This window comes from Poromitra crassiceps (genome assembly GCF_964638095.1).
Source record: "Poromitra crassiceps genome assembly, chromosome: 2".
Taxonomy (NCBI): domain Eukaryota; kingdom Metazoa; phylum Chordata; class Actinopteri; order Beryciformes; family Melamphaidae; genus Poromitra; species Poromitra crassiceps.
Window position 1 is genome coordinate 102,232,070 of NC_139624.1, and position 22,276 is coordinate 102,254,345.

The following is a 22,276-nucleotide window of genomic DNA, read 5'->3' on the forward strand; positions in this document are numbered from 1 at the left end:
AGTTGCATGCAACCCAATTTCCATGCAACTTCACAGTTACACAAAGCAATTAAAAAATAATCAAGTCTCGTGCAACTTGGCAGTTTCTTCCAGCAAAACTAGCTAGCTAGATTGGTCATTTTTCATCTATTGTATGGTTTTCTTCTTTTTTCAAGTGAGAATTGTCATTCTGCATCTTTGTATCGTATTTCATATCGTTTTCTCGCTGGAAAATATCAATTCGGACTTGGAGGTGTTGTATCGTTTTTTCTTCTGGCACTGGCTGGCTGGTTGGCTAGCTAGCTAGCTACTTTGTTAGATAAAATATGGCTGTCCCGGGCCCCGAGAATAGGAAGAGAGCTATTAGTGCATTAATACTCATGGATATGTTGGAGGAGGAGGAGGAAAAAACACAACATGAAAAAAAGTTAAACGTATGTGGGTGAAGGACTGGCTACTTAAAAGACATACCAGTGGATCGTTTCACACTCTTTTCAAGGAGCTTGATCCAATGAGCCTCCGGTGAGTGCATTGTTATTATTTTTCTCAAATTTATTGATTGATTCAAGGAAAATAAATAAATAAATAGCTCGTTGTTGCCACCTTGTGACAACAGTATGAAATTGTAGCTTCATATATAGATAACTGATTATCATTAAAACATATATAGCATAGCATTGAACAGTTATGTGATCACTATACTTCACAACATGTTAATATTATTATTTTTAACCCATGTAGATCCTGGCTCCGCATGGATCAGAATACATTCAATGCTCTGGGATGCTCATCAAACATCTGAAGTTCGTTGCGGGTGTGACCATGTATGGCCGAGTTACAAACCGCTTTCTGTCTGGCCAGTAGGGGGCGCTCTGCCTATAACTCCAAATGGTCATCTAGATGTCTTCAGGCTGGGATGCTCATCAAACATGTGAAGTTTGGTGCACGTGTGAGCATGTAGGGCCAAGTTACAAACCACTTTCTGTGTTGCCAGTAGGGGGCGCTATGACTATAAATGGATATTGACACATAGATGGCTTGAGGCATGGACACTTATCATGCATGACACGTTTAAAGCAGATTGGACAATCTACAATAAAGTTACTCCAACTTCCTGTGTGGCCAGTAGGGGGCGCTCTGCCGATAACTCCAAATGGTCAACTAGATGTCTTCAGGCTGGGATGCTCATCAAACATGTGGATTTTGGTGCGCGTGGGACCATGTCCGGCCGAGTTACAAACCACTTTCTGTGTTGCCAGTAGGGGGCGCTATGACTATAAATGGATATTGACATATAGATGTCTTCTGAGACTGCGCACTGATTCAGACAGCCAGAGCCTATGTGATCAGCTGACTGGTTCTCAGCATTTTGATTGGCTGTTGCATGAAACTAGTTCCACAAAGTTGAGCGCTTTGCAACTGTTGCGGCTGAGTTTCACAGAAGTTTCAAGTGAGTTGCAGAAGGATTTATACCATGCAATTCATTTGCAACTTGGTTTCACCTAAGTTTCATGCAACTAAAGTTCCGTGCAAGTTTCACCGTGTAAAGCCAGCCTTAGGGATGGAGAGCCTTTGGGTGCAACACTTTAGGATCCAGAACATCTGATCTGCTGCAGGGTTGTTTGTTGGGCCGGTCGGGCCGGCAGTAGGTACAGCTGTGCACAACACAGGGTACAGCTGATCAGTCATGTTCGCTACGTCAGGACAACTCCCGTTTTGTACGTTAACTCAAGCGAGCGTAAACACCTTTTTGCGAAATTGAGGGGGGGGGATCCAATTTTGCCCTTTCCATCAAGCTTTTCTAATGCGATACTTACAAGTGCATCAAAACTTTGAATGTGAATCAGGGGTGATGGAAAACAGCATGTGTGCTCACTCAAAGTCCTGACCCCTATGCAAATAAAGATGGTAAATTATGACTTTACATGTGTACATTACGTCATTTGATAACCGAGTCTTGCCCCATGACATCAGTCATTCGTTCCAATCTGAACCCAAACAGGAAAGCCCGCGTCCGAATGATTTACAATCAAAGCGATAAGGCTTGCTGATGAACTAGCTCTGCAGTATAATCTAGATGGATTACCTACGATACCAACGCTGTTTCTCTCGGGAGCGGAGCGCAAGGCACGCGGCGTCGCAAACGCAATTTAGGCAGCTCATAAAAACGGGTCGACTCGTTATCTTGATGCGGAAGGAATGCGGCGGTTTCTGGTTCCCACCTGGTTCTCGTCCTGGAGGATGATAGAGTGCAGTAGCGGGGGTGCGTCCGTTCCCTTCCAGCTGAGCTGCAGCAGTTAAAACCCAACTCCCCCTTTCATTCCATTCCTCTCTAGGCCCGCACACGCCATCACTTATTAGCCTTTGTCAGCGGAGACAAATGCTTTGCCATTTGTCTGGAGCATTCTGGCAGCTTGTTACCGAGACCTGACTGAATAGGTTTGAGTGATTTAGTGTTTAGTGTGATGGATGTTAGGTTGGCTCGCATCATGGGAAGACTTTACAATTAGGTTTTCCAATTATAACAAGCTTGTTTTCTTATAGACTTATCATGCTGACTGTGATAAATCAAAATATAAAGGTGTTCAGCCGAAGTAACTGTTTCCAGGCTACGTTCTCAAAACTGTAAGGGAAACCGGTGGAAGTTTGCACGCTAAATGCTCAGTGCTCAGTCGCCCACTCCTGCATGAATATATCCTGTTCATATTATAACAACACTGGCTACTGTAGTTTATCCAATCCTTGCTGCGATGCCATCAACTTTGTCCTTCAGAATAAAAAATAATAATAATCTAAACGAGACAAAACACGAGTGGCGTGGCTCAGGGGATAGGGGGAAGAAGAGTTTATGAAAGTACCAAGAGAGGAGTGTAAACTTGGGAACATGTCTCTCCTCGCTGCTCTGTTTTTCTTTATCAACCCATAGCATTGTGCTCCTCTGCTCATTTAGCTACGAAGTTTATATCCACGAGAACGCTGTAATAAGTAAGACTGCAAGAGGTAAACCCATAGTTACATTGCTTTTGCGGTAAAATAATTCCAACATCTCTGTCATGAAAAAGTGACTTAAGACAAAAAATATATTTTTTTTTTGCACATGGGGTAGATTATCCCTACTTTATGTAAGTACAATTTCACTTATGTTCCTGTAATTATACTACATGTACTGTACAGAAGCTTATAGTTTTGTCCATGTAATTATACACACAGAAGGCTATGGTTATGGTTATGTAATTATACTGCAATGGTTATGAATGAAAACGCTAAAAGCAAGAGTTTGAGACCCACACATAAAAAAAATGCATTTGAAGTGAGCACTAGACAACGAGGGAGATGTAGTTGTTGTGTGATTGGGAAGAGTGGAGCTTCACGTCAGCATCAGTCCATTGCTGTAGCACTCTCTTCCATGCTGTGTATGTCAAAAGTCCACACTTCTTCATTGACTTTGTGTGAGCAGTGTTCTCTTCATAGTTTCCCTTTGCAGACCTTGTGCATATAAGTCGGACATAAATATGACAATATGACAGAAAGCAGTAGGATTTGTGGAGGGTATTTGGGCATCATTAGAGTGTTCTGCACGTCCTTGGATCTGCCTTGGTATGTTGGTATGTCTTGGTATCACCTCCCTCTGAATGCAGTCAGGAGACAAGGACAGTCCTCCTCTCCTCTGCTGTCCTCAGACAGGCAGGATGAAAGGGACAGTCCTCCTCTCCTCTGCTGTCCTCAGACAGGCAGGATGAAAGGGAGAGAGGACAGTCCTCCTCTCCTCTGCTGTCCTCAGACAGGCAGGATGAAAGGGAGACAGGACAGTCTTCCTCTCCTTTGCTGTCCTCAGACAGGCAGGATGAAAGGGAGACAGGACAGTCCTCCTCTCCTCTGCTGTCCTCAGACAGGCAGGATGAAAGGGAGACAGGACAGTCCTCCTCTCCTCTGCTGTCCTCAGACAGGCAGGATGAAAGGGACAGAGGACAGTCCTCCTCTCCTCTGCTGTCCTCAGACAGGCAGGATGAAAGGGAGACAGGACAGTCCTCCTCTCCTCTGCTGTCCTCAGACAGGCAGGATGAAAGGGACAGAGGACAGTCCTCCTCTCCTCTGCTGTCCTCAGACAGGCAGGATGAAAGGGAGAGAGGACAGTCCTCCTCTCCTCTGCTGTCCTCAGACAGGCAGGATGAAAGGGAGACAGGACAGTCCTCCTCTCCTCTGCTGTCCTCAGACAGGCAGGATGAAAGGGAGACAGGACAGTCCTCCTCTCCTCTGCTGTCCTCAGACAGGCAGGATGAAAGGGACAGAGGACAGTCCTCCTCTCCTCTGCTGTCCTCAGACAGGCAGGATGAAAGGGAGACAGGACAGTCCTCCTCTCCTCTGCTGTCCTCAGACAGGCAGGATGAAAGGGACAGAGGACAGTCCTCCTCTCCTCTGCTGTCCTCAGACAGGCAGGATGAAAGGGAGAGAGGACAGTCCTCCTCTCCTCTGCTGTCCTCAGACAGGCAGGATGAAAGGGAGACAGGACAGTCCTCCTCTCCTCTGCTGTCCTCAGACAGGCAGGATGAAAGGGAGAGAGGACAGTCCTCCTCTCCTCTGCTGTCCTCAGACAGGCAGGATGAAAGGGAGAGAGGACAGTCCTCCTCTCCTCTGCTGTCCTCAGACAGGCAGGATGAAAGGGAGACAGGACAGTCCTCCTCTCCTCTGCTGTCCTCAGACAGGCAGGATGAAAGGGAGACAGGACAGTCCTCCTCTCCTCTGCTGTCCTCAGACAGGCAGGATGAAAGGGAGAGGGGACAGTCCTCCTCTCCTCTGCTGTCCTCAGACAGGCAGGATGAAAGGGAGAGAGGACAGTCCTCCTCTCCTCTGCTGTCCTCAGACAGGCAGGATGAAAGGGAGACAGGACAGTCCTCCTCTCCTCTGCTGTCCTCAGACAGGCAGGGTGAAAGGGACAGAGGACAGTCCTCCTCTCCTCTGCTGTCCTCAGACAGGACAGTCCTCCTCTCATCTGCTGTCCTCAGACAGGACAGTCCTCCTCTCCTCTGCTGTCCTCAGACAGGACAGTCCTCCTCTCCTCTGCTGTCCTCAGACAGGACAGTCCTCCTCTCCTCTGCTGTCCTCAGACAGGCAGGATGAAAGGGAGACAGGACAGTCCTCCTCTCCTCTGCTGTCCTCAGACAGGCAGGATGAAAGGGAGACAGGACAGTCCTCCTCTCCTCTGCTGTCCTCAGACAGGACAGTCCTCCTCTCCTCTGCTGTCCTCAGACAGGCAGGATGAAAGGGAGAGAGGACAGTCCTCCTCTCCTCTGCTGTCCTCAGACAGGCAGGATGAAAGGGAGACAGGACAGTCCTCCTCTCCTCTGCTGTCCTCAGACAGGCAGGATGAAAGGGACAGAGGACAGTCCTCCTCTCCTCTGCTGTCCTCAGACAGGACAGTCCTCCTCTCCTCTGCTGTCCTCAGACAGGACAGTCCTCCTCTCCTCTGCTGTCCTCAGACAGGCAGGATGAAAGGGAGAGAGGAATGGATGGAAGTCAGATGCAAAGCAGGTGGGGACCCGCCCTCACTTTCATTTCATTTGATTCAGGAGGAGCATGTTTTTCCTCAAATATTGAAAACCTTTTGCCACGAGGAGGTTTGTCAGACACATCCTGCTGAGCAAAAAGAAAATGATTGATTTGCAAATGAGTTCAGTTTTGAATTGACTGAATTAAAATGAAGGAATGAGATTTATCACTGGAGATAAATACTGTATGTTGGAGAACAGAAAATCACTGCCTCCATTTCTCCACTAGGGACACTGTCACAGTCTTGGCCCGCATGGAAGGCTTCCGTCCCAATGACTTGGATCGCGAACTTGACGTAACAGACAGAATGGAGGACAGGAGTCAATTCTCATTAAAGTGAAGAAGGAACAGCTGGAGAGAGAGAGGGGGAGAGAGAGATAGAAAGCCAACTAGACGACATCCTACTTTATCTTTGTGAGATGTCACAGGTGGATACATCATTTTCCAGGCAGCTCTGACGCGGGCTGTCAAACTGGCAGAGATGGACTGTAGACACACACACACATACACACACTGCTGCACACACACACACACATACACACACTGCTGCACAGACGGCCTCAGTCTCACGAGTGTTTAGATACACATTGGCTGCTAAACAATTTCACAAATTAACATATAAAGTGGAAAAGGTCTGCATGGACACGAACAAACAAACTTTCAGGCTAACATTGCAGCGCGGCCTACTTCAGTCGACTCCCTAATAGTCTCCATCGTCAGTAATGTAACTAAGGATCAGACGTGGCCTGTTAAGCGTGTGTGTTTTTCTCACCGGGCCATCAGCAGGCCTGCATAGCATGAATGTAAACATCCCTCCACACACACACACACACACACACACACACACACACACACACACACACACACACACACACACACACACACACACACACACACACACACACACACACACACACACACACACACACACACACACACACACACACACGTTGATGGTGACTTTCACAGAAGCAGATACACAAACTGCAGGCTAATTCTTCCTTAAATGCTAATAGTCCCCTCTAGGTTTATGAATATTTACAGAGTCTCAGCGGGGAGCCATTGCTACAAGCATGTCAGACATGCAGCCCTGTCCATGAATCTCAGCAGGAGCCATACCAAAGTAACCTACACACAAACACACACGCAAGCGCACGCACGCACGCACACGCACACACACACACACACACATGCACATGCACGCACGCACGCACGCACACACACACACACACACGCACACACACACACACGCGCATGCACGCACGCACGCACGCATGCACACGCGCACACACACACACACACACACACACACACACACACACACACACACACACACACACACATAAACACACAATTCTTAAATAGCGCCGTGCAAAGCCCTAATTGTGAGCGTGTCGGCCCGCTGCGCTTCACGTCATCTCAGCGCAAACCCCCCGATAGGCGTGTTTATGCCCATATTAACAGGATTCACCACAAGTTGAGATCACTCCCCTTAAAAGCCACAGCGTCACCGCCTGCACGTCTGTGACAGGCAGCAGCTTCTTTCTTGCTCAGTGCAAGCAGAGTGACAGAGTGAGAGAGAGAGAGAGAAAAGAGAGAGGGAGAGAGTCAGAGAGAGAGAGGAGGGAGAGAACGAGAGAGGGAAGAGAGAATTGGAGGATGAACCATTTCGGATTCGTAACGAAAATTGATGCTTTTGTAATTAGTACCCTTTTAATTAGTCGTTTCGCTCATATAGGCTATAGGGTAGGGATGTGTGAGATTTTAATTCTAGCCTATTTCAATAGCCTATACCAGAATTGTCCACTCGGGTTAAGCTATTGTTGCATGGTGCAATGGTGCAGGGAGAGAGGTTACTGTATACTATCAATGGTTACTGTATAGCCTATACATATATATGGCCGGTGTTGTGTCAGAAAGTGATTTCGATCCACGGGACCACACACAGTGCTGCCTCGGTGCCTCGGCAGTGCCTCTACCCACCCTGTGCACCGACCCCCCCGGCCTGCCTACCCGGCCCAGCTCACAGGGGAGCCCCTCCTTCAGGACACGGCACACTACCCGTATACAAAGCACCCCTCCCCGCGCTACACACAGACTCCTGCCCCGCCAGACCCTCGTTCTCCTGGTAATCCAATTCAAAACGCAAATCACTTTTTTGCACAAAACCATCACAAACAAATTATCATTGTTAAATCAAGGTGTGTTTTTTTTCTGCAGTGTAGGTTAGTTGAAAATCAACGTGGCATTCTGAGGAGGGAAGTGTGTCCGCGCGCGAGCCGTGCACGGATTCCCTGCACTGCGCCGGAGAATACTGTCTGCGCTCAGGCGTACGCCTGCCGTAGTGGGGTTGTTTGTGCTAAGAACCAGCTATTTGCTGGCGTTAAAATTGAGAGCACCCAAGGCCTTTTTTTCTAACACATTGCGCTGGAACGCCTATTTTGGAACGGGCAATGCCCAAACCTCTCTTTGCGCTCGGAACAAACCGACGGTATCTTCCCCACAGCGCTAAATGACACTTGCGCGAGACTCATGATAGGCTAGAGGCCCACCGACACACCTGGGCCACGCCTACACCTGTGTCATCCCAGCGCAAAACTGGACGGTGGAGGCAGACGATAGCTTAAGACGCTGGGAAGATAGCAATAAGAGGCGCGCAAATGCAGCGCAAACGATAGCGCCGTACGAAGATAGGGCCCTTAAAGTGGTAATCCATGAGATCCTGTTTTTTTGGGCGGGGGGGGGGGGGGGGGTTACCGGTATGCTATCTTGTCTCTCTTTGGTGCTCAGCGCTCATTGCTGTGCTGTTTCTGCACTGCGATTCCCAGAGATCACCTGGCAATCGACCAGTGTGTTTCATACTGTATAAACTATCTTAAGAAGATTATTGCAAGGGAAAACCTCTGTGTCATTGAATCTTTTTCCTTCCGAAAGAAACCATTCGACCGTCAAGTGAAATGTCCACCGGTGCACATGCCAGCTGTACAGGCCTCTGACCAGACCTTTATGCGATGATTGAAGGCAGTTCCAAACCCTTCTGGCCCAGCTAAGCATCCATGCAGTCAGCTGGATCAACCCCCTCCAAACCTCAGTAGGCCCATTTCAGGAGCACCTACTGGGCATCACTCCCCACCTCTCGCTCCCCCTCTTTGGCTCTTTGGGGCATGGAAACTAATGCACAGACCCCCCCACTGCCAGTCAGTCAAACTGAGGTGCACTTTTCTAAGAAGTAGAAGGCTTTGAAACTTACCTCTTTGGTGTAGTTTTGAAAATGAGGCTAAGACGCAAGTGGAGTAAAGGAATAAAAGGAAGAAGGGGAAAAAAGGGAAAAGAAACGTAAGTCAAATTGTGAGCACAGGGGGCTTTCAGCGCACACCACTTAGGAGCACGGCCCATGTGCAAGTTTGACACATTAACTTCTCTGCCAGGGAGATGGAGACAGGAACAAGTAGATGTAAAATGTGAGAATTTGCCTGTGAGCGATCCTCGGCGCTCAGTTAATTTCAGATGATGGGAGGACTTTGAGAGGCGAGGAGAGCATCTGCTCGGAATAGTGGAAATTGCTTTCAAACACTGCTTAAAGAAGGAGAGATGAGGGGGATGGATTATCCAAATGGATCAAAAATAGGCCACGGGCTTGGGACCAGATGGATGGCTGGACTGGAGAAGAGTGGAAGAGTTTGTGGCACTTTCCACAGACGATCTAACTTATCTCGTCACATGATCGAGTGAGTCAGTTGCGTGTGTGTATTGATCAAATACATTTTCATTTAAGTTTATGACCGAGACTCTTTCTATCAGCATTGCTTTCCACTAGTAGGCTACCTGTGTGCGTAAAAAAAAAAGCATCTGTATCAGAATAGAAACCCTCTCATTACATTGAGCATTTTATGGCTAAATGAATAGCGAGTGGAGAGCAGAGTGAAGTATCCTGTGGGTGAACGTCAAAAAAGCAAGCCTACACAAGCTTCAGGTTGCATATAACGACGACTGTATGCGGATTTTGATGAAAAAACCTAGGTGGAATAGTGCAAGTGACCTGTTTTGTAAGGCAGGAATCTACACTTTTCAGGCCCTCCTTAGAAACCTAATGTACAAATTTATCGGCAGACTAAATGTGTTCCAGAATGCCATCATAGTACTGCTAACCAACCCTGTTTTTAGTGCTGTGAGATGCAACTCACGAATGTGGTCCTATTGGTACAGTATACAGTATGTGCATTTTATAGATCTTAATTCTTTCTTGTGTATTTTATTTGTGTTGTTCATGTATGTGTTTTTCTATGGACCCTGTGTCTGATAATAAAAGTTAATTGATTGATTGATTATCCATGATCCAACATCTTCCAAAACAGCTCAACTGACAGAAATCTATGCGTCAATAATTCTGTCCACTTTCTGACAGATCTGTGTGGCCGCAGCTTAAAACTTGTATTATGTTAGATGCTAATTTCACTCGTTTCCTAAATGTGTGTGTGTGTATTGGCTATGTTCCGCACACACACACACACGTTCTCCACAGCTCCATACTGTATGTGTGTAGACAGTGTGTACGTTGGACCCAGGCCTTTGTCAGGTGAGCTGCATGTGGTGGACCATCCGTGGTGGACCTGCAGACCGGTCTGTGTAAGCTGACAGTCAAACAGCCGGCGGCGGGAGGGGGTACGGTGGTGCAGTGGTAAGCGCTGTCGCCTCACAGCTCGAAGGTCCTGGGTTCGATTCCCACCTGGGACGCTGTGAGCGCTGAAGGAATGTGTGCCCGTCCGCATGTCCTCGAGTGCCCACCCCCCGGGTGGGGTCGTCAAAAGGGCCTTTCTGTGTGGAGTTTGCATGTTCTCCCCGTGCCTCCCGGGGGCTTCCTTCATATAGGTACCCCCTTCACCAAAACATGCAATATCCTGGTTGCTAATGTGGTGCCTCCTCTGGTCGTTAAGGGCGCCTGTTCAGAGCGAGGGGAACTGGTTGGAATAGCGTGAACCTCCCACGTGCTATGTCCTACCGGTGAAGCTTCCCCTGTCAGGTGAAAAGAAGCGGCTGGCTAACTGCCCATGTCTCGGAGGAAGCATGGAGCCAGTTTCGGCTCTCCCCAGATCGGCAGAGGGTGGAGTAGCAACCAGGATAAATAAATTAAATTAGCACTAATGGGGGTTAAAAATGGGATAAAAAATCGTGGAAAAAAATTATAAAAAAAAAAAAAAACAGCCGGCGTCGGGCAATTTCCCAGTCGGTCCTCTGCTTCCTCCCTTTCACAACCTTTCCCCGCATCCAAGTCATCACCACACCCCCATCCAAGCCATCCCACAGGCTCCCCAGCAGCCTCTGCTGTCCCCTCAGCCTCAGCCTCCCCCAGACGCCCGACCTCTGGCCCGTTTATTCACAGCTCTGCTGGAACCAGACTAAAGCAGAGGCAGCCGTGTCCGTCTTACTTCACTCTGATAGCCCACAGGTTTCTTACTTCACTCTGATAGCCCACAGGTTTCTTACTTCACTCTGATAGCTCACAGGTTTCTTACTTCACTCTGATAGCTCACAGGTTTCTTACTTCACTCTGATAGCCCACAGGTTTCTTACTTCACTCTGATAGCCCACAGGTTTCTTACTTCACTCTGATAGCTCACAGGTTTCTTACTTCACTCTGATAGCCCACAGGTTTCTTACTTCACTCTGATAGCTCACAGGTTTCTTACTTCACTCTGATAGCCCACAGGTTTCTTACTTCACTCTGATAGCCCACAGGTTTCTTACTTCACTCTGATAGCTCACAGGTTTCTTACTTCACTCTGATAGCCCACAGGTTTCTTACTTCACTCTGATAGCCCACAGGTTTCTTACTTCACTCTGATAGCCCACAGGTTTCTTACTTCACTCTGATAGCTCACAGGTTTCTTACTTCACTCTGATAGCCCACAGGTTTCTTACTTCACTCTGATAGCTCACAGGTTTCTTACTTCACTCTGATAGCCCACAGGTTTCTTACTTCACTCTGATAGCCCACAGGTTTCTTACTTCACTCTGATAGCTCACAGGTTTCTTACTTCACTCTGATAGCCCACAGGTTTCTTACTTCACTCTGATAGCTCACATGTTTCTTACTTCACTCTGATAGCCCACAGGTTTCTTACTTCACTCTGATAGCCCACAGGTTTCTTACTTCACTCTGATAGCTCACAGGTTTCTTACTTCACTCTGATAGCCCACAGGTTTCTTACTTCACTCTGATAGCCCACAGGTTTCTTACTTCACTCTGATAGCTCACAGGTTTCTTACTTCACTCTGATAGCCCACAGGTTTCTTACTTCACTCTGATAGCCCACAGGTTTCTTACTTCACTCTGATAGCTCACAGGTTTCTTACTTCACTCTGATAGCTCACAGGTTTCTTACTTCACTCTGATAGCCCACAGGTTTCTTACTTCACTCTGATAGCCCACAGGTTTCTTACTTCACTCTGATAGCTCACAGGTTTCTTACTTCACTCTGATAGCCCACAGGTTTCTTACTTCACTCTGATAGCCCACAGGTTTCTTACTTCACTCTGATAGCCCACAGGTTTCTTACTTCACTCTGATAGCTCACAGGTTTCTTACTTCACTCTGATAGCCCACAGGTTTCTTACTTCACTCTGATAGCCCACAGGTTTCTTACTTCACTCTGATAGCCCACAGGTTTCTTACTTCACTCTGATAGCTCACAGGTTTCTTACTTCACTCTGATAGCTCACAGGTTTCTTACTTCACTCTGATAGCCCACAGGTTTCTTACTTCACTCTGATAGCCCACAGGTTTCTTACTTCACTCTGATAGCTCACAGGTTTCTTACTTCACTCTGATAGCCCACAGGTTTCTTACTTCACTCTGATAGCCCACAGGTTTCTTACTTCACTCTGATAGCCCACAGGTTTCTTACTTCACTCTGATAGCCCACAGGTTTCTTACTTCACTCTGATAGCCCACAGGTTTCTTACTTCACTCTGATAGCCCACAGGTTTCTTACTTCACTCTGATAGCCCACAGGTTTCTTACTTCACTCTGATAGCCCACAGGTTTCTTACTTCACTCTGATAGCCCACAGGTTTCTTACTTCACTCTGATAGCCCACAGGTTTCTTACTTCACTCTGATAGCCCACAGGTTTCTTACTTCACTCTGATAGCCCACAGGTTTCTTACTTCACTCTGATAGCTCACAGGTTTCTTACTTCACTCTGATAGCCCACAGGTTTCTTACTTCACTCTGATAGCCCACAGGTTTCTTACTTCACTCTGATAGCCCACAGGTTTCTTACTTCACTCTGATAGCCCACAGGTTTCTTACTTCACTCTGATAGCCCACAGGTTTCTTACTTCACTCTGATAGCCCACAGGTTTCTTACTTCACTCTGATAGCCCACAGGTTTCTTACTTCACTCTGATAGCTCACAGGTTTCTTACTTCACTCTGATAGCCCACAGGTTTCTTACTTCACTCTGATAGCCCACAGGTTTCTTACTTCACTCTGATAGCCCACAGGTTTCTCTATGTGTTGTTTTTCCGATTCACCCGAGCTGCTTGTAGCCATTATTGCTCTTTTGAACGCTCACACAGCTCACGACCACGACCAGACCTCTCTGTTCTTGTGTGACGGGTGCTGTACTGTACGGTCCCGCCCGCCCGCCGGCCTCGCTCTCGCTCCGTCTAGGTCTTGGCTGTGTTCAATTGGCCCAGACACACACGACGCTGCCTAGAGTGAAGGACATCTAAATTCAGGCTGAAAAGTCAGCCCCCCCCCCCCCCCTCTCCCCGCTCTTTCTCGGTCCTCCGACAGATGACATTTGTGGAGACAGAGGGAGAGAGAGAGAGAGAGAGAGAGAGAGAGAGAGAGAGAGACAGACAGAGGACGAGGTGTTTTTTTCTTCTGATGATGAGAGGAGAAAAGCGAGGGATGATAAATGAATGAATAATAGATCTGAAGTGTCATGCCGGTCTTCCTGCTCTGCCTCCCCTCTCTTCCTGTGTCAGCGGCTTGATGTTAGTCAGGATTGGCAGCTGAGCTGGACAGCAAAGTGACGGGGCGTGGCGGTGACAGCAAAGTGACGGGGCGTGGCGGTGACAGCAAAGTGACGGGGCGTGGCGGTGACAGCAAAGTGACGGGGCGTGGCGGCTTTTTTGTTATTGTTTGCGTCCAAACAAGCAGCGGCGGATCCGCGGCCGATGTGGAGTGACATTACAAGTGTTGGTGAGGACTTGGAACGACACATTTGAGTACTCTGTTACTGCACTCTGTTACTGCACTTCAACGCACAATAGCACTGTTCAACCCTGGACCAAATCTTCCTATGAGAAGCTAAGGCACTCAACTTGAAGTGAAAAGAATTCAAATTCCTTGATTGCATTGGCAAGTTCTAAACACAGAACATGATTAAAAAGGAACTCTAGTAGCCGCAGTGTTATTTTGCTGTGTTTACCCTGAGATGAAATGCAGGAATAGAGCTACATGGGCAAATGGACAACACACCCAAACAGAGCAGGAGAGGCGGAGACAGAGTGTCTACTCAGACATGCTACATTTATCAGAGCCAATCAGCCCTATCTCACCTTAAATGGCACGATTTCTCACCTTAATTGTAAATGCTCTCCTCGGCATGCAAATACCAGCGTCCACCTTTCCCCAACCGCCACACACTCCCCTCCCATTTTCAATTAAGATCCAGACAGAGATATGGGAGCTCAAAGGGAGCAGGCTATGGTGGGACGGGCCCCACCGCTGCTCCAGACATGGAGGGGCAGGCGGGGGGGGGGGGGCGATATTGAGCGGTCGTGACCCCGGCACAGCCTCACCTCACGGGGGCCACATATCAGCCAGCGCCCCCCAACCCCCCTTCCCTTCCCATTCCTGCCCTCTCCTGAACCCAGCGGAGGTGGTGGTGTCCTTGAATAACATTGCTATGGAGGATTGATCTTTGTCTTGTCTGCTCCTGGCAATGTAACTGCAACCTGAGTGTGAAGCCATATATCTGTGTAGAGGGCTTGTGAGATAATATGACTTGAAAATATGAAGTTTGATTGTGATAGTCACTGGATTAAAGTTGGTGCAATGACCTTCAACTGACTGCGCCATGTCTCTTGGCAACATTTTGATGTATCTCTCTCTTTCTCTCCCTCTCTCTCTCTCTCTCTCTGTCTCTCTCTCTTTCTCTCCTCTCTCTCTCTCTCTCTCTCTCTCTCTCTCTCTCTCTCTCTCTCTCTCTCTCTCTCTCTCTCTCTCTCTCTGTCGTTTCTCATTTGTCCAGCACGCTCAGTGCAGACACGGACCCTGACGGTGCGTTCCAGCGGGAGGGCTTCGGCCGCCAGAGCATGTCGGAGAAACGCACCAAGCAGTTTGACAACGCCAATCAGCTGGAGATCATCAAGACGCGCAAGTCCAAGAGCATGGACCTAGGTAAACACAACGCACGTTTAAAACACACATGCACAGTGGCCAAAAAAATCTATCTCTGGAACCACACACACCCCAAAATGACCAACCAAATCCCTGCAAAACCTGTGTATCTCACACTTTTTCATACTTGTATGAATAAAGGCAAAATACTGCAGGGGGCTCAGACTATCCCCTCTCCTTCAAAAACAGAAACACTTGCAAGCACGCACGCACGCACGCACGCACGCACGCACACACACACACACACACACACACACACACACTTAACCCTCCGTTAACCCCTCTCCAAAACTACACCTCCCAGAGTCTTTTCCCTACCCCCCCACCGTCCCTATTCCAGTCTCCCATGGCCCTGCATCCAATGGAGCGTGGCTAAAACACAAGAGACGAAGGCTGTATCCAGGGAAGAAGATGACGAGGAGACGTTACAGCCTCTCCCATCCAGGCTGGAGCAGACGCTGCCTCCTCTTGGATCACTGGCTAATCCTAACAGATCACAGCCCACTCCATAGAGAGCCAAAGTGAAACGTCACTTCCTGCTTTCTCCCTGTACCAGCGCTGCGAAAACTATGAATGGTGGTGGACCGAGAATAAGGTTACTTTTTTTATCCCGTTTGAATTGGGCCACGGTGTGCCAATGCTAATTTTGTCAATTTAAAACGTAACTTTGCTTGTCAAGAAAGTCGCAGTTTGTCGCCAAACTGTTGCACTAGAAGTTATAAATCAGAAAGACTACATAGTGTCGCCTAAGTGACATCACTTTCTCTACGGCAAAGCTGAAGACCGGCGACATGCCACGAGCTTCCACAAGCTATGTAGTTTTTATACGAAACTAACCCCTATGTTTCAGTTTGACGACAAACTGCGACTTTCTTTACATGCAAAGTTATGTTTTAAATTGACAAAATTAGCGTTGGCACACCGTGGCACAATTCAAACGGGATCAAAAAAGTAATGTTATTCTACGTTCACCGCCATTCATATTTTTCGCAGCGCTGGTACAGGGAGAAAGCAGGAAGTGACGTTTCACTTTGGCTCTCTATTCCACTATATATTAGCTCTTTCTCGGGCCTCCAAACTTTACCACAAAGTCAGCTGGGGAACACCAACTTTGCTCTACGAAAGTGCTGCTCAGGAGAAAGATGATAGTTAGTCAGCTAGCACACTCAGCGGATAGGTTTCACTGACCAATTATCTCGTTATCAAAATTGTATCCATTATGTTCTTAGTGTCAATTAAAAATATAATTGGATATAACTGAAGGGAGGAAGTGAGTAGAATGGACATGAGACGCCAATAGATCCGTGATTGAGTTCTCGTCGAAGCAAATGCACGCGTTATCAACGGGTTCAATCAAGAAAGCGCCTTAATTGTGCCAAAGTGGTGTCAGCATTTCTTCACCAATGTGATTAGTTATAGGAAACAACCCTGCTCACAACAGAGAACGGTTCATCTGCTCCTGGGTTAACGCCGTCCTCTGGGTGTTGTGGATAAACCAAGTCCGGCCTTGTTGACGTTTTACAAAACTCTTATCGCTTCTCCACTATTTCTAGATCAGCGCCTAAGTGTGTGTGATTAGATGTAATTCAGAATCACATTTGCGTCCCCCGCTCATAGGATCCCATTGAGTTTGGGAAATATCGTGCTGACAGAGATCCTTGGCGATACAACGTTGGGATGCTGTGGGGAAATAACCAAGTTGTTCTTCTCAGGTATTAACTTTGAGACCTGACAGCAAGTTCCCAGATGAGCAATGTTTCAATCAATACACACAACACTAACACTGCAGTCTCTGTTGGCGTTGTGATTTGCTACACATCTAGTATCAAATGAATGCCATTCATCTCACCAGTGCCACACTGCCGTTAATTCAAACACTGACCTAAATAGGAAACTATGTTTCAATATGTAGAATATGCAGATTATTTTAATGAAATTATTACATCAAAGCCATGCAATGGGAAATGCCCTGTGGACGATTTATAATAGATTTGCAGTCAATGAAATGAGCCAAAGAACAAACAACACCAGTGTTTTTCCTTTAAGCCTGGTCATTGACGCACACTGGTGCCATTCCGGTGCGTCTTTACCAGTCAGTTAGCAGGTCTAAGCATATCTGCATGCCATTAACAAGTCGTTCAAGCGCTTTCATTTTCTGCTGTTCAATCTCCACGCCACCTTCACTAACCTGTTAACATGTTGAACAAAGCTTTTCCCTACAGACGCTCATTTGATCCTGCCGCCCAGCCCTTTTCCCCTCCTCCCTCTTTCTTTAATTGCATTCCAGGTGCTCAGTCTCCCAAATCAGATCAGCTGATAGATTTCACCACTTTGAAGCCCATCACTGTTGAAATATGCTGAAGCGGTCAGACACCCCGTGGTTCAATCCCATTTAGATGGGGAACAAGATTGAGTGAGTGGGGGGGGGGGGGGGGGAGCGCAGAATGGGACATGGCTGGCATTAATACGCTCTACATTCTCGCCGCTTCACCTTGTGAGCGCCGTGATTGACAGCAGGCACGAGCATAGGGTGTAATATCTCTTCCACTTAGAACTCCATTCTAAGACTATTGAACATCTGTCTTGCTCTCTCTGACACTGTCTTCCTGTCTCTCTCTCTCTCTCTCTGACACTGTCTTCCTGTCTCTCTCTCTCTCTCTGACACTGTCTTTCTGTCTCTCTCTCTCTCTGACACTGTCTTTCTGTCTCTCTCTCTCTCTGACACTGTCTTCCTCTGTCTGTCTGTGTCTCTCTCTCTCTCTCTCTCTCTCTGCTTTGCATGTGCTCGATCATGTGGTACGCAAGGCACCACTAACCACTCACACTTGTCTATGCTTTTGAACAGTAGCAGATGAGATTAACTGCAGCACAGGAAATCACTGGAGGTAAGCAACCAGTCTGGGACCGGCTTCATGTACTGTCACCCGTAGCACAATAGACTGCTGTGGTTTCTCAGCCAGGTCCGCGGGTCAATAATAGAGATGGGAGAAGCAAGCCCACTCATCCTCCATAACTCATAACCAAATATCGCTGGCTGTATGATCTTGGCACATTGAGATGCATAATGGAGGAGGGTGTTATTTGAGGTAATTGCAGCGTGATTCAAAAGAGCATTTACTTATTGCTGGGAGGGAGTTGCACTGAGTTGAATAGAGAGACTTGGCCAGCGTTGTGGGAACCTGCGCCATTGTGCTTGTGCTGTTCCACGCTGAATATGATTGAAGAAAACAGTCATTACTCCGGGAGGTGTGGAGGGCTGGAGGGAGCCAGGCGGCGGAGTGGCATTTGAAATGGAGAGAACGCTCATTGCCAGTTGGCCTCTTCACCTAGCCGCCATTAATCCACCACACTCAAGGTGTTCTGAGCTCCGGGGTGCAGCGTGTCAGAGTGTGTCCCATTCACCTGAGCTCCGGGGTGCAGCGTGTCAGAGTGTGTCCCATTCACCTGAGCTCCGGGGTGCAGCGTGTCAGAGTGTGTCCCATTCACCTGAGCTCCGGGTGCAGCGTGTCAGAGTGTGTCAGAGTGTCAGCGTGTCAGAGTGTGTCCCATTCACCTGAGCTCCGGGTGCAGCGTGTCAGAGTGTGTCCCATTCACTTGACACAGAACCAGAGGATGGCTGGGCAATAAGAGGGAATGACTTTCAAAAGCAATGTCATAGCAATTGGAAACTAATGTGCAAATTGTCAACAGCCATTTACTTGAAATAACTTGCAATACATAGCCTTCAAAATATTCAAAATAAACATCATACATAGAGTATTCTCATATCAGGTGTATGGCAGCTGCGTCACATTGATGCAGAAATAATAACTTTTTGTGCTTTAATATCTAATCTCTAAAATGGAAACGTATCAAGATTTCATTGGATTGAGTTTATAAAGATGTCATTGGATCGCGTTATTTGAAGACAAGTGCACAGCAACAAAAAAAAAGTGTGTGTCTCATGATTCAGCCAATCCCAAGTGTTCCCAGTGCCATGGCAACCAACCGGTGACAGCGTCTCTGTCTCCCTGATTGAGACGTGAAGCATAAGTCTGGGTAATGGTGATTCCTCGGTGACACATGTTCGGCGTGCGGAGGACGTCCTCTGCGGGGCTAACGATCCGCAGCTGGCAGAGACGTAGGAGCCCCGCCGACCCAGGGAACGGCTGGCCTCCTCCGGGGTACCTGGACGCGGCCTTCCCCCGGACACCTTGGAGACTATTTTTAACTTAATTACCCTTTTAAGGCCCTGCTTAAAGCCCCGGCTCTCTGAATAAATTATGTGTAATGGAGCCCCTGTCTGTACACAGATCTTTACATGCAGGGGCCCGTGGTGAGTAATGGCCGGGGGAGCATGGTTCTAACCGCTCTAATTATACTATGGGCTCCTGCTGCTGTAATAACTGCTGCTGATTTATTCATGGAGTTTGCCATACCTCCCCTTTAACGTTTAATGCTGATCGCTCTTCTCCAATTAACTGTCCTTGGTCGGTCCCTTCCGGCCAAATATGTCGCAGCATTTCTGGCCCACGATAAAAAAAAAAATCCAGGTGCACTTGGATCCCAATTTAATTTGATTTTCCTTCTTTTGGTGCGTTTTCATTTCTCCTCCGGACGTGTGAGGAGTGACAAAGCCGTGTCTGTTTGCGATGGGGAAATATGTATTTTCATCCCTCTGAATAAGAGGGGGAGATATAGATGAGGAGCAGAGGACCGGGCCTTCTGTGGTGTGTGATAGGAATCACATAATAGACTGGCACACAGAAAAGCTGTCCGTCAAACTCTCCCAGGAGAGCTGACGGAAACAAAGGTCTCTCTCTCTCTCTCTCTCTCTCTCTCTCTCTCTCTCTCTCTCTCTCTCTCTCTCTCTCTCTCTCTCTCTCTCTCTCTGTGTCTCTCTCTGTCTGCTTGCCTCAGTCATTCACCGCGCTGACTAGAGACAATGGCAAAAGGGATAGTGGTGTTCAACGCCGCGCGCCGGGGGATAATTCCCCCTGCTTCCGAGTACGGCAGATGTCATTTGTGTTCCCTTGAACTGTTGCATCGTCCCGCGTGCCGCTCTAACTCACAATTCCATTGTGTCAAACATGGCACCCTGGCTTCTGCGTGGCCCACCGTTGGCAGGCTTTACGCATAAGCTTCCAAAGCCCCACATTTACATGGCATTTGGAAGAGTGGGTTGATTAAGTTTCATCCGACCGCCTGTGTGAAAAATTATAGCATTTCCCTCTTCTGTTGGCCCGTCCTCTCTCGCCCTTCGTGCAATGAGATTGCTCCTTTTGTACAAAATGAATTGACATGATTTCCTCTCAGCACAACCGTCCGTCTTATAAGGCTGTGTATCTGTCTTTGACGTAGGAAATGGCCGCTGTAATCAGTAATGTTCCATCTCTTCCTGGGAAACTAAGCAGTAAAATGGATCTTCTATTTCTGCAACCAGAGAGCTCTTGACCCCCCCCTTGACATTTCCAGCACACAGTAAAGTTTCATTTGACTGTCCCGGGCAGCCTGGAGGCGCACATACGAGCTCTATTCACTAACTGGGATGGCGCGTTATAGGATTGGTGTTGGTTTATTATGAGTGGTACTTTCAGCGTTGAGTCCGGTTTCCCCTGAGAGCCCAGACACTTTTATTAACATTGACGAGACGGAGGGGGTGGGGGACGGCGTGTAAAAAGGCCTGAGTTTACCAGCCTGGAAACCCAACACCATTGGCTAAGAGCTAACCTCTTAGCTTACCTGACCTCTTTGACATGGGATCTATAGCCGCCATGGATGATAGAGAAGCACTCACACACACGAAGGCTCCTTTGGATGCCAAGGCGAGCAGAAAGAGGGGTAAAACGGATGTCGCTGCGACCCTAGAGGTCATCAGAAATGTGTGAATATTTAGTTTCTTTATACTAAAAATAGGATGAAGTGAGGAATCAATCAGCGGCATCCTTCCCTCCGTTTGTCCTCTGCGAGTAGCCGTGTAGACGGCGAGCTGTGGAGTCTCAGACGGCTGGCTAATCACTGGCGGAGCTGCTGCAGGTTTGCTTGGTTAAGGGATCAAGGCGAGATTAGCAAAGGGGTTCAGCCAGCGAAAGGGACGAGCCGCCACTGGTGAAATTATGATAACAGTAGCAGCGTATATGGATTACCGCACAGCGCTGGCAATTTACCTTATTTTGTGTAAAGTCCCCCTAACTCATACAGTATACTGTATGTGGCACGGTCTGCTGAAAGGGGTAACAAGGCAACCATGAAATCACACAAATTAAGATGAGGTTTTGTTTGTTTGCTTGTTTTTTGGGGAAAGTTTTTTTTTCACTTCTTCCCCCCCTTTATTACGCAAGGCTAGATGTTGAAGAACATACTGTAACAAACAACAGTTTTAGGATCACTAAATACTGTACTTATCATTTGTTAACAAACTAAGCTTGCTCAGGGCAAACCAAGCTTGTTCACCAACTTTCAGGGCGTTTTTCTCTGAATGCTGCTTTTAGGAGTACGAACATTCAAATAAGCAGCTTATCAACTATTTTCAGATTTCAATGTATGACACGTCATTTGAAGGCTTACAATCTGCACTTTCATAATATGTAATGAAAAATACCTTGGCCTAGTTAACCAAAACACCAGTCCCTGTCACATATAGTTACAAACTTTCCTGTAATCATTTTTGCATCACTCACTGTCTATCCTCTCTCGGTCTCCCTCTCTCATACCCTTATGGAAACGTGTGTTTCCCAGGGCATTATTCAATGAAAAGGTAACAGATTGGTAATTGCTTTCTTTCAGTGATGGGGGTTTATTTTCTTAGCCTAATCTGTGTTTGGCCATGCCTTCTTCCATGCAAAGATCCACTGTGATCAGCCAGCAGCAGTGGGCCACGCTCCATTTAGGCCCCTTTAAACATGTCAGGGGCCTCGTCGGCGATGGCTGACCCACCGTGTGTGTGTGTGTGTGTGTGTGTGTGTGTGTTTGTGTGTGTGTGTGTGTATTTGTCTGTGTGTGTGTGTGGCAAGGTGGCTCGTAGTGATTGACGAGTGTATTGGGAGTGTATGTATACATGTATATGCCTGCGTGTGTGTGTGTTCCATGCAGAGGAGGGAGCGGGGGGTAGAGACAAGAAAGGCCTTATAGCAACATCCTCCATCGAAAACCAATAGCGAGAGCTGTAGGAGGCGTTTATTTACAGCGAGTGAAGCCGTGTAGAAAGTAGCAGCACACGCTACATGTGGAGGGTCCACTGGGAGTCATACAGAGACAATGCTGCTCTGTCCTGAACCTAAGGACATATGCCCAGTCCTCAGAGAGCCACTCAAGTAATTCAATCAACAGTGTATCCATAGTTAATGATAGTTGCAAC

At 47.6% G+C, this 22,276-nt stretch overlaps 1 protein-coding gene across 4 annotated transcripts in view; it reads left to right on the forward strand.

Moving 5' to 3' along the window:
- The window catches only part of LOC310772487 (partitioning defective 3 homolog), a 660,426-nt gene that overhangs the window by 437,762 nt on the left and 200,388 nt on the right, over positions 1-22,276 (forward strand). For all 4 annotated transcript variants that reach the window (XM_083632305.1, XM_083632307.1, XM_083632306.1 and 1 more), the window contains exon 17: positions 14,792-14,940. In XM_083632305.1, coding sequence (XP_083488431.1) covers positions 14,792-14,940 — 149 coding nt within the window. The remainder of the gene's footprint in view (positions 1-14,791; positions 14,941-22,276) is intronic.